The following is a 12,017-nucleotide window of genomic DNA, read 5'->3' on the forward strand; positions in this document are numbered from 1 at the left end:
AAGACCTACAGCCAAGATTGCTTTATCCAGCAAAACTTTCATTTAGAATGGAAGGACAGATAAAGTGCTTCTCAGATAAGGTCAAGTTCAAGGAGTTCATCATCACCAAGCCCTTATTATATGAAATGCTAAAGGGACTTATATAAGAAAAAGAAGATGAAAAATATGAACAGTGAAAGGACAGCAAACACACAGTTATTAACAACCACACCTAAAACAAAAGCAAACCAAGAGGACAGCTAGATCAGGAGTGGAACCATAGAAATGAAGAACACATGGAGGGTTAGAAACAGGGGAGTGGGAGGGGGAGAAGGGGGGAGAAGGCACAGAAAATAGCATAGATGGTAGGTAGAAAATAGGTAGTGGGGAGGGTGAGAATAGTGGGGGAAATATAGAATCCAAAGAACTTGAGACACGTGGTTATAAACTAAGGGGGAGAGAATGGTGGGGGAGGGAGTGTGCGGGGGGAGGGGAATGAAGGGGGGAATAGAACAACTGTAATGGTATAATCAAGAAAATATAAAAATAAAAATAAAATAAAATAAAAAAATAAAAAATAAAAATAAATAAGAGAAAAAAAGAAAAAAAAGTTTTAACATCGCCCAAGGCAAAAAATAAATAAATAAATAACTGGATTGTTTTCTGGACTAAAAAAGAAAATGCATGTAAAGGGCTTAGTATGATAACTAGCAAATAGTAAACAGAATGTAAGCCTATGATCCAGGGAAGGCAAGGGCTTTATTTTGTTAACTGGTATATTGTAAATATCTAAAATAGTGCCTGGCACATGGTGGGCAAGGGTAACCCACAGTGCATGTGTCTGTACAAGTTCTGTCTTCCTCCCACTTTCTTTTTTTTTTTTTAAGATTTTATTTATTTATTTATCTTTAGAAGGGAAGGAGGGAAGGAGAGAAATATCAATGTATGGTTGCCCCTCGTGAGTCCCCCGCTTGAAACTGGCCTGCAACCCAGGCATGTGCCCCGACTGGGAATCGAACCGTGATCATCCAGTACGCAGGCCTGCGCTCAATCCACTGAGCTATGCCAGCCAGGGCCCACTTTCTGATGCTCTTAAAAATCTAGTCAAAAATACATATTAAATAAATAAATAAATGTTGACTAGCATTATTATTACAGATGGCTTTTTCTTCATTTTGATTAAAATACTGACTCCGCCCTTGCTGGTGTGGCTCGGGGGATTGAGTGCCAGCCTGCAAACCAAAGGATCGATGGTTTGATTCCCAGTCAAGGCACATGCCTGGGTTTCGGGCCAGGTCGCCAGTAGGGGGTGCACAAGAGGCAACCAAACATTGACGTTTCTCTCTCTAAAAGTAAATAAAATAAAATCCTTAAAAAAATACTGACTCCAATAAATGAAGGGTTTTTTTTTACATTTTTCTTATTCCCTCAAAGCAAATGACTGTTGTGTTGTGCACATAAAAAGATACTCAATACAACTTAATGACTAAGTATATAATTCTTAGAAATGGTGGAAAGTCTAGATGTTACAGGCAGAGATGAGAGGACTGGGTGCACATATTATGGGTACATACAGTGGTGTTGCCATCAAATTATGGTTGGAGAAAAAAAAACACCATTCCAGAAAATAAGGACAAAGAGAGTGTGAAGAGGGCTCTAGAGACAGCCACATCCCCGAAAGGTCCTTCTGTCTTTTATTAACTTCCTGGGCAAAATTAAGACCCATCATACCTCTAGCATTCCACATTAACACCTGGGCCCTGGAGCCAGTCCCCTTTGCCAGCTCCTGGCTATTTTCCACTATATTGTTTCAGTAATTGCCCTCAAAAGACACCAAGCTCCCTGGCCCTCCACATCCATTACTCTTCTTCATACTTCTTATATCCAGACACAAGTTCCAGGTAGTTGGTGGGGGTGACATAGTTGTATCTTCTCAGCTCCAACAGCATCTTCTGGGAATACTGAGCCACTGACCAGTGCATGGTGACAAAGATCTGGGCCACCTTCCTCTGGATCTGAGGCCAAAAGAAAAAGGATATTACAGAGGGTGATGACAGATGGAGAACGGCGATGGAAGAGAGCTCAGGGAGTGTGGTGAGACATGGGAGGAGGGCCTCACATTCTCCTGCGTTCCCAGGTCTACACCCGCGAGGTACTTCTCAGCCACCTCCAGCAGGGCTTCCTGGGGCCACTCCGAGAACCAGTTGATGGTGGTGCAGTTCACCAAGGCTGGGTACTGGCGGATCCAGTTCCTGATGAGAGGTTTTGAGAGGCAGTTAAGTCCATTCATGGAGTCAGCCTCCAGTTACTACCTGTATTCTAGGGACCTAAGTTCCTCATCCTCATGCTCCTGTAGCTCCTTGTCCAGATTCTGCTCTCCTCAGAACTAGTTCAGTGAAGTATTTAGAAACAGGTTCTGGGGGCAGAAAGACCCAATTCCACATTTTCTAGGTGTGGATCTTGGGCACATGATCTAACCTTTTAAATGTCAGCTTCCTCATCTCTAAAATGTGAATAACCAAGCATACTAACTAGGGTTATTAGGAGATTCAATGAGGTGACACATGTAAAATATTTAGTACAGTGCCTGGTACGTGCAAATGCACCATATACCATAATTATAAAAAATAAGCGAAATGGTAACCCACATTGCCTCTTGTGAAGACTCCCTCCTACTTTCAGATGCTTTAAAAAATGTAGTCATACCTAGAGTGGACAAATAAAATGTGGTCTGTACATATAATGGAATATTATTCAGCCTTAAAAAGGAAGGAAATTCGGACACATGCTACAACATGAATTAACCTTGAAGACATTACACTGAGTGAACTAAGCAAGTCACAGAAAGACAAATACTATATGATCCCATTTATATGAGATATCACAGAAACAGAAAATAGAATGGTGGTCGCCAGGAGATGGGAAAATAGGAGAAATGGGTAGTTATTCAATGGGTGTGGAATTTCAATTCTGCAAGATGAGAAAGTTCTAGAGATCTGTTATATAACAATGTGAATACGCATTACACTGCTGAGCTGTACACTTAAAAATGGCTTATATAGTAAATTGTTTTAAAGATTTTACTTATTTTATTTTTAAACAGAGGGGAAGGGAAGGAGAAAGACAGGAAGTGAAACATCAATGTGTGGCTGCCTCTCCTGTGTCCCCTACTGGGAACCCCGCTGGCAACCCAGGCATGCTCCCCAGCTGGGAAGTGAACTGGCAACCCTTTGGTTCACAGGCCTGAGCCACACCAGCCAGAGAAAAGATGGTAAATTTTAGATTATGCAGTTTTTGCCACAATTAAAAATTAAACAAACAAACAAAAAAACGAAATACCAACCTTCTTAGCCCCTCCACCCACCAAAAGAAACCAACCAATCTAGTTACACCAAACAGGGGTGAACAACTACGTAAAGAGAAGAAACTTCTTGAAAGAAGGCAAGGTCTATGAAAAGGAGATGAGGCGTTCGGGGTGTAGAGACTGGCACTATCCATGGAACTCATTTTCAGAAGACAGGGGAGGCCAAAGAGGGGGAGACCCCTGTGAAGACAGCTGAGCTATCACAGGGAAGGAGGGAAAAGGCTATATAACAGGAGTTACCTGAAGGGGTCGCCCACAGGGCTGAGACAGAGAATGATGTGCAGGTTGTTGCGCACGCGCTCGATGAGGTAGGCAAAGAGGCTGTCCGAGGACTCTGGCACTTGTTCTGCGCGGGCTTGGTCTATGATTTGTGTCTGGATCTACACAGAAGCCACAAAAGGTCAGAGGGCTGCAGTTGCAATGGCTGAATCAGAGGGGATAGCAGGAGAGGCTGAGCTGACAGCACGTGGGTGTTAAAGTAGCTCCACCCAATAGGGCCCCTTGAGGGAGAAGAGAAACAGCTCTTCCATCTAAGGGGGGGATGGATAGAGGGGGTGCCACAGCATATTCTGGGATCTGGGCTTCTCCAGGGGTTAATCAGGAAGGTCCAAGAACCAACTGGTCGAGGGCATGGAAGGAATCATACTTCTTCAAACTCATCAGTTTTGTAGAGATTGGGGACCTCGCCCGAGCTAAGGATGTTGTTAATATCCTCTAGGAACGATTCATCAGCAATCTGGGTGTCCGCGAAAAGGAAGGATGTTGCCTTGAGTTCTACCCCAGCCTGATGGTACAGACGCTTGATATCTGGACCAGATGAGAAAAGAAGGGAAAGGGAACAGACAGACTTCAGATTCACTAGCCCATCTCTTATTCCTTTTCTAAGATTTAGGCACCCTACTCCAACTTTCAACACATACACACCACTATTCTATACCCTGCATGGGCCTGGCACAGCTTGTTATCTGGCTTCTATCCCTCCTCTCTCTTACCATCTCAGAAAGTCAGGCACTTGATCTTTCACTCCTAGCACCAAACCCTTTCTTCTTTCAGAAACCCAGCCATACCCTCTCGGAACTCTTGCTTCCGATAATGTTTGGTGACTTCAATCTGGAAGGTGATGTACTCGCAGATGGATGAGGCCAAGCGGGCCAGACTCTGGCGCCCACTGCCCCCAATGCCCACCAAGAGCATGTTGCCCCGAGGCTGTCCAATGACCCGCACAATCCGTGTGACTGGAGGTTGGGAGATGGGGAACAAGAACAATAAGTTGGCTGAGCAACCTCAGGGGATCTCCAGGCCCTAGACTAGAGACTGGGATGCCTGAAACTGCAATATAGGGACCAAGAGATGTAGAAAGAGGTTAGTGTCTGAAGCCCTGGCGGCAATTCAACTTTTAACCTCCATCCTGTGGTGGTCTGTTAAACACCACTGTCAAGGAAAAGCCCCACTCATTGCCACAAAGGCATCTGGAACCAAGGAGGAAGGTGACTTCAGGGAGACGCCTGGGAAGGAATCCCTATTTCCTTGGAAATGTATTATAATTGGGATGCTGGGGAAGAGGGTGGGAATAGGAAATACTCACTGTGTTCAATAGCCTCTCGGAAGAGCACTAGATACATTGGCACGACAGCAGGTGACAGATTGTACTCATTTAGAGCCGTCTCCATGGCTGCCTTCAGCACTGTCAGATCAGTCAGGTCTTCATATACCTTGGGCTCCCTCATGAAGTCCCCTGGGTGATCAAAAGAGGGGGTTCAGAGTTTCAAGTGCCTGGTCTTCCCCCCAACAACTTCCAAAAAGGGCACCAGGGATCCATGATTGACCCACCTTCTAACCCACCTCCAAAGAGTCTCTAGCCACAGCTCCCAACTCACCAAAGATAGGAGAACGTTTGTTGGGACAAAGATTATGAAATGTAAGGTCAAAGAAAGAGCCGAGTTTGTCACTTAAAATGACCACAAAGGCTTCCATGTCTGCTGCATCAACCAGTCGGTCAGAAAAGACTCTGTTGGGAGGAAGTTGGGGTGAGGTCTGGGAATAAGAAGAAAAATGGCCCTGGGAAAAGGAGCATCTGGGTGAGGTAGAGGCAGGGCTTGGAGCAAGGCTGCTGAAGCTTGGATATGGAGGGGCACAGGCATCTCACCTGAAACATTCATGGATCCAGAGCCGTGTGATGCTGGACTTGGTGTCGTGGAAGTCCTTGTTGGCTCTAAGCATGCCCTGAAATACCTGGAGAAGAGGCATGGCTAGCGGGGTGGAGGGAGGAAAGGGAATTCCTCCAGAAATTTTAAAGGTAAGGCCAGAGAACACGGCACTGGAGGACAGTGGTGATTTGGGGTTTATGGAATGCTACTGAGCTCCAAGGCTTACTCTGAGAAAAGAATGCCTGTACAGAGGCTGTACCAAGCACAGGGACCAGGTCAGCTGGGTTTTACCTTGGAGATGTCTCGAAGGTTGAAGAGGTAGTGGATCTTGGCAGGTGTGGGCAGGAAACGCTGGACCACAGTGTTATACACCTCTAAGGTGGCCTCGGTCACCACATTCCCAATGGGCTTCACCTCTTCCTCAAAGTCCTGAAGCTTCTGATTGATCATGGTGCCAAATATTCGGATGATCTGAGACTCCTAGAAACAGACCCTCTGATTCACTTTTGTGGGCTCTGGCCTTTTAGTCAGGCCTGGGACAAGGGTGGAGTGAAGCATTCATCTTGGGGGCAGAATTTAGGGGCACCAAAAAACCCTCAGAAATCAAGAGAAATACCATCTTAATGCAATGTTAAAAATCTAAATTAATACTAAATATCTATGATGAACAAATTACCAACATTTTAAATATAAGTAGAATTAGTATTATCAATTTTTCTTTTTTACTCAGGCTCCAATATGGCTCAGTATGGTACCGTTCCAATCTCATATCTATTTAAAAGGCCTGTATTTTGTTCATAGTGAAATTTTGGGCTTACTTTTAAAATGCATTAAAATATTATTGATCTCGACTACTGAATTTTTTTTGGCACCTTTGAGTGCCTCATTTGCCTCACTCTGTACCTGGCAATGCTCTCATCTGTCAGCTTTGTAGTATTTACCTTCCTTAGCCTATGTGGGGCCCCTGCACTCTCTACCCACTGGGACAGTGAGGCTACCCATTCCAGAGTCAGCAGGCTACACTCCCATCCTGTAGCTCTCCTCGCTCAGGAGAAGCAAAGGCTCCTGCAGATGGCAGCCTCCCCTCCACAGAATACAGCTTCCCGTATGCAACTCTGCTCAGGGGGGCTCTGAGCCCCCTCCCTGACCTGCCCCCTCATTTTCTAGGACACTGATGGTTTTGCCTTCTATAGTCCCCCCTCTGCCAGCCCCAGTTGCCCTCACTGTGGGGAAGGTCATGTTGATGATGTTGAAGCGACTCTGCAGTCTAGGGGAGATGACAGTCCGTCCACCCCCGGGAGGGCCCATGGCAGCCATCAGGAACATGTCCTGGAGAGCAAAGACAAGACGGATGGGGAGAGGGGATGAGAGGAGGCACAGAAACAGGGAAGATGTAAAAGGAGCCAGGAGGAAGAGAGTACACGGAGGAACAAGTAGGAAGAGGGAGGGGGACAGAATCAGCAGGCAGAAATATTTTTAAAAGAAAAAAGTAAAAATATTCACAGCTCAAATATATAACACTGAAAATAGAAATGAGTTCATGAGACACTTCCTCACACTTATACACAGAAACAAAGCATTGATCAGAACCACAATTATCTCTGACAATGAAAGTAGAAAAAAGAGAGTCAGCAGGAAGGAGCAGGAAGTAATAAGGGCAGGGAAAAGTCAAGGGAAGAAAGGGAATAGGAGCAGGTTTTTTAAAAGGATTATTAAAGTAACGTATTTTGCTTTTATTTCATCATTATAATCCATGTACCCAAATTAGAAAATAGAGGTAAGTTAAAAACCAACATTTGCTTAAATAAGCTAGACCTTTTTTCCTTTTTAATGTACATATCTATCCACATGTATACATGTATATGTTCTCAGGAATATATGAATATATTAATTATTAGGTGAGTTTTTGACCCTGAGTGCCAGAGACATGGGCACCCCAGAAATGAGGCTGAAATCGCAGCTGCCCTTTGACTCAGGGCAAAGAAACAAACAAGTTGCTCAGAATCCCATGCGAGAAGAGCCAGGACTGAGGGTAGTTGCCCAGATCCTGGGTTGGGAGGGGAGAACTGATATTACAGGGGAGGTCACTGCAAAAATGGGAGACAGAGAAGGGCTGGAGAGGGGAGTTACAGACTCTGGGCACCTAGACAGGTCTGGGTGGCATGGCATCAGGGTTAGCATGTGGGCACAGTATAAGAGGCCTGACAAGGGAGTGAAAGTTAGAGGATAGTATCCTTTGAGCTGGGTCAATGAGGAGAGTTATAATAGGAACCAGTGCCTTAGGAGCCAGTTATCTCAGTCCTGAGAAAGGCGGGATACTCCTGTGTGGAAGGAACATCAGAGGATTCCATCCCGGCATCCCAGTGGAGGGGGGACTGAACCTATCATGGGAGGGAACAGGGAACAAGCACCCCAGATGCTTACTCGAATGTACTTGATGGTCTGCTTCAAACGATCATACCAGAAGCCATAGTCAATCCAGAGGCGAATCAGCTCCAGGGGTGGCTGAGACCCAAATGTGTCTTTAGCTGGCATATTTAGGTCATCCATAAAGGTGATCATGCTTTTGCCCCCAAATGGCACATAGACACCCTTGGTTCGCTTCTCCACCCTGCTCTCAATGATGCTCTGCACATTATTGGATGTGGTCTGGTCAAAAAGGTACAGAATGAATGCTTGCATCACTCAAGAGAAATATGGAGTTACAGAAGAGTGTCAGTCAGGGATTGGGGTCCCAAGAGAGAACAGAAGGCAGGGAGAGAGTAGGGTGTGGGCTGCCTGACCCCTGGGTCCTATAACACACCTGTGCGGACATGTTGACAGTGAGCACTGACCACTGGCTGGAGGGCAAGGACTGCAGAACACTCTGGGCGATGGAGGTTTTCCCAGTCCCCACAGGACCCACCAGCAGGACAGGAATCTGATTGGCCACCAAGGTGCTCACCAGGTGGTTGTAGCGAACAGTGTCGACAGTGGGCACCATAATCTTATAGAAGGGGCAACTAGGGAGGAAAAGGAATTGTGTCTCAAGGATCATTGGCCTGCTCCTTTCTAAGTCCCCCTTCATTCTGCCTTCCAGAATTTACCTTCCTCTGACACCACCACTCTCTAATCGCCAACTCTGCCTCCTGTGGGGCTCGGGGGGCCTGGGGAGCCAGGGGATCAGGCCTTCTCCTGGGTCCCCAGTCCCATATCCTCTTGGTCTCACTTCCTATACTCAAGAGTCCTCTCTGCTCTGAGGGCCACCCTCTCCTTTCTCACTTTTGCTTCTAGGCCCCAGCTCTCTAGCCACATCTCCCTCCAACTGCAGCCCCAAATCTAAACCACCCCCAAGGCCTTGCTCTCACTTTGAAGGGTAGCGCCAACTTTTAGGGAGCTTATCCTCAAATGATGTCCAGCTTCTCATCTTGGGGTCCACAAAATACTCATACACTGTGTCCTGAAGAGGAAATGTGTGCCAGGTTACCAAAGCTTCCCTTTAGCTCTCCCCCATCCAGAAAAAGGCGCTCACAGACCCCTGGGGAAAGAAGAGAGCTGGGCTGGCAGGTCGAAACCTGAGAAGAAGCTGAGGATCAGGGAACAGGTGGGTTCTGGAAAAACAGGAAAAACAGGACAGCTGGTTTGGGGTCCCTGACCTTGTTGGGAAAAGTGCCCTCAATCTCTCGGAGGTAACTGTCCATTTTCCTGCGGCCTTCCTCATCCACAGAGGCACACACAGACCAGATCATGCTGAACACGAAAGTCAGCTCTACCATAGAGACATAGTTGTCACTGTCAGCTGGGTTCACCTGGATGGAAAAAGACAAGGGGAAATACTCACAATCTATAAGAAATGGAGGGATCTACTTTAGCAGATCATCACAAAGGCTTAAAGTTTTCCTCCCTTCCTGGTTCTGTTCAGAAAACCATATGGGTATAGATAAAACTAAATCTAAAACATTTAGATAAACTTGAAACTCCTTGTAGCCCAGAAGGGGCCCTGAATTTCTTCTCTACTAAGTTATTAAGACACGGCAGGGACCTAGCCACACCATGTCTACCCTGAAGAAGTGCCCACAGGTGCTCAAGGAGACAGGTCCAGGGACATTTGTGGTGACTTCTTTGTAACTGCAAAAAATTGTAGATGACCTAAACACCCACCAGTAGAAGAATGAAAAAAATGTCATGTTTTACCATGGAACAGAACATACAGCAGTTAAAAGCAATGAAGTTCATTTGCATGTGGCAGTCTAGAACTCAAACACATATTGTTGATTTAATAAGCATATCGCAAGTATGGTATATAGTACATGATACATTTCTGTAAATATCACATTTTCTGTAGGTATCTATGGGCTTGTATGTAAATGTGCATTTTTAATAGGCCTGGAATGACACATACAAACAAACACACTATGGTAGTTATTTGTGTGAAGAGAAAAGTAGACCAGGACTGAGAGGGGGAAGGTGATCAAAAACAACTTTAACTTTGTACAAAAAAATTGTAATTTTTAGAAAGGAAGTTAGATTCAACTGTTACTTGAGCAATTAAAAATTAAAATTTATGCCCTGGCTGATGTGGCTCAGTAGATTGAGTGCCAGCCTGCCAACCGAAGGGTCACCGGTTTGATTCCCAGTCAGGGCACATGCCTGGGTTTCAGGCAGGGTCCCCAGTCAGGGGTGTGCGAGAGGCAACCAACTGAGGTATCTCTCACACATCAATGTTTCTTTCTCCCTTTTTTCTCCTCTCTCTAAAAATAAATTAAAAATATTTTTTAAATGTTTTAATGTATCAACTTAATAGTAGAAATAGCATATTTAGAGCTCATGCTCTCAACCCCCAACCCAAAGGGCATGTGCCAATGCTGCCCTTTGATAGGGTGAGTGGTACATGTGGGGTTGTGCAGATGACACTGAACTGCTTGGGGGAAGTGGTCAATGGGCAGCCAACTTGGCATCATTTGCATAATTTCCAACCTACTTTGTGAAACGGCCACAGGCCCACAGGTGTGGAACTCTTGGGGATGGGTTGTAAATTAAAACTCCCGCCCTGGCTGGTGTAGTTCAGTGGATTGAGTGCGGGCCTGCAAACCACACAATCACGGTTTGATTTCCAGTCAGGGCACATGCCTGGGTTGCAGGCCAGTTCCCAGCAGGGGACTCACAAGAGGCAACCATACATTGATATTTCTCTCCTTCTCTCCTTCCCTTCCCCTCTAAAGATAAATAAATAAAATCTTTAAAAAAAAACTCCCAACACTGCAGGTAATGTTGTATACAGGATGCTGCCCAATGCAGAATACTGGACTTGGTCTTAGAAGAATCCTCAATCCTCAAAATGTAGATGGGCAATGGTGATGAGACTCTACTGTCTATCACATTCAGTCTAGAATCCTTAGTCTGTCCTTCCAGCTCATCCCAGCATGCAACACATATCCCCATCCTCTTCTCGGGGTCTCTGCTACACTGAAAAGGGTCTGCATGCAAACACTACCCCACCCTTCCTTGCCAAGCAGGGACCGACTCTTGTGTCTCCATGTCTTTGTGAAGGCCATTCTTCTTTACCTAGAATGAATGCCCTTCTCCCTTTGTTCTGATCATCAGTGCTCTTCCCCCTCCCCTCATCCCCTCCCTGGCCAGTCCTCCCAAGCACCTGGGACTATTGTCCTTTTTCCATATGTTATCTTGAAAGTTTATCTACACAGTTTTAAGTTACATGAATTGTATCATGAATAGGATACACTGTAATGGATCTTAATTGTTACAAAACTTTATGTTAACAGTTTAATTATCTGGCAATATCTTTAAAAACAATACAAAACATTTCTAGGCAGTGACTTAATCTCAACAGAAAAAATATACAATTTTGGTCCTTACTCCATAATTTTAAACTGAACAAAGTTTTCTTCTTATATATCAATAAATCTGGAAATGTCTAAAGCCCCTAATTAGATTAAGTTGGGAGCTGCCAGCAGAAACAGTATCCCAAGATTTAATATTTATTTTTTGAAAAAATACAGAAATGAGAAACCACATGAATTATCCTCAGTTCCCAAAATATAAAGAGGAAATTATAGTGAGCCCCACTGTGTACAATATCCCGTTTAGAAACCTTACTTTGGCCTTCCAGCATGCACACACATGCACGCTCCCTTCACTGCCTCCATGGTCAACGTGGCCTTCCCTTGTAGTCTCTGTTCCACTCAAGCCAGGTGTTCAACTTGTGTGTCAGACATGCTATTTCCCTGAAGTTATCCTGGGAAGTCATAAGCCCTTCCTGCCTGGCCCTGCTCTGGCCCCCCTTACCCCATTCTCTGGTGTGGCCAGGGATGAGTACAGCTTGCAGAGCGAGATGATTCCACTGTATTCAGGTAGGGGCACCAGTTCATTGCAATTGTCCTTCTTGAAGGTCAGGATCTTGTTGATAAATTTCTCAAACATGCGTTGAAGGGGCTCTACCTCAGCCTGGAGTTGAATATGAAGGGGATTTTTATTCATTCTTATGTCCCATAGTCTATGCTGGTACCTTCCCTCTCCTCAGTTCCCTT

General features: G+C 45.2%; 1 protein-coding gene across 1 annotated transcript in view; it reads right to left on the reverse strand.

Annotated features, from left to right (window-relative positions):
* The window catches only part of DNAH2 (dynein axonemal heavy chain 2), a 120,414-nt gene that overhangs the window by 32,464 nt on the left and 75,933 nt on the right, over positions 1–12,017 (reverse strand). The window contains exons 46-60 of the mRNA XM_037028307.1: positions 11,776–11,934; positions 9,126–9,278; positions 8,838–8,929; positions 8,294–8,492; positions 7,915–8,139; positions 6,715–6,819; positions 5,782–5,970; positions 5,490–5,575; positions 5,221–5,351; positions 4,929–5,078; positions 4,411–4,578; positions 3,990–4,150; positions 3,584–3,723; positions 2,099–2,231; positions 1,855–1,994 (exon numbers count right to left, since the gene is read on the reverse strand). Coding sequence (XP_036884202.1) covers positions 1,855–1,994; positions 2,099–2,231; positions 3,584–3,723; positions 3,990–4,150; positions 4,411–4,578; positions 4,929–5,078; positions 5,221–5,351; positions 5,490–5,575; positions 5,782–5,970; positions 6,715–6,819; positions 7,915–8,139; positions 8,294–8,492; positions 8,838–8,929; positions 9,126–9,278; positions 11,776–11,934 — 2,231 coding nt within the window. The remainder of the gene's footprint in view (positions 1–1,854; positions 1,995–2,098; positions 2,232–3,583; positions 3,724–3,989; positions 4,151–4,410; positions 4,579–4,928; positions 5,079–5,220; positions 5,352–5,489; positions 5,576–5,781; positions 5,971–6,714; positions 6,820–7,914; positions 8,140–8,293; positions 8,493–8,837; positions 8,930–9,125; positions 9,279–11,775; positions 11,935–12,017) is intronic.

The sequence above is a fragment of the Sturnira hondurensis genome, unplaced genomic scaffold (genome assembly GCF_014824575.4).
Source record: "Sturnira hondurensis isolate 20B ecotype Veracruz unplaced genomic scaffold, ASM1482457v3 Scaffold0019835, whole genome shotgun sequence".
Classification (NCBI taxonomy): Eukaryota; Metazoa; Chordata; class Mammalia; order Chiroptera; family Phyllostomidae; genus Sturnira; species Sturnira hondurensis.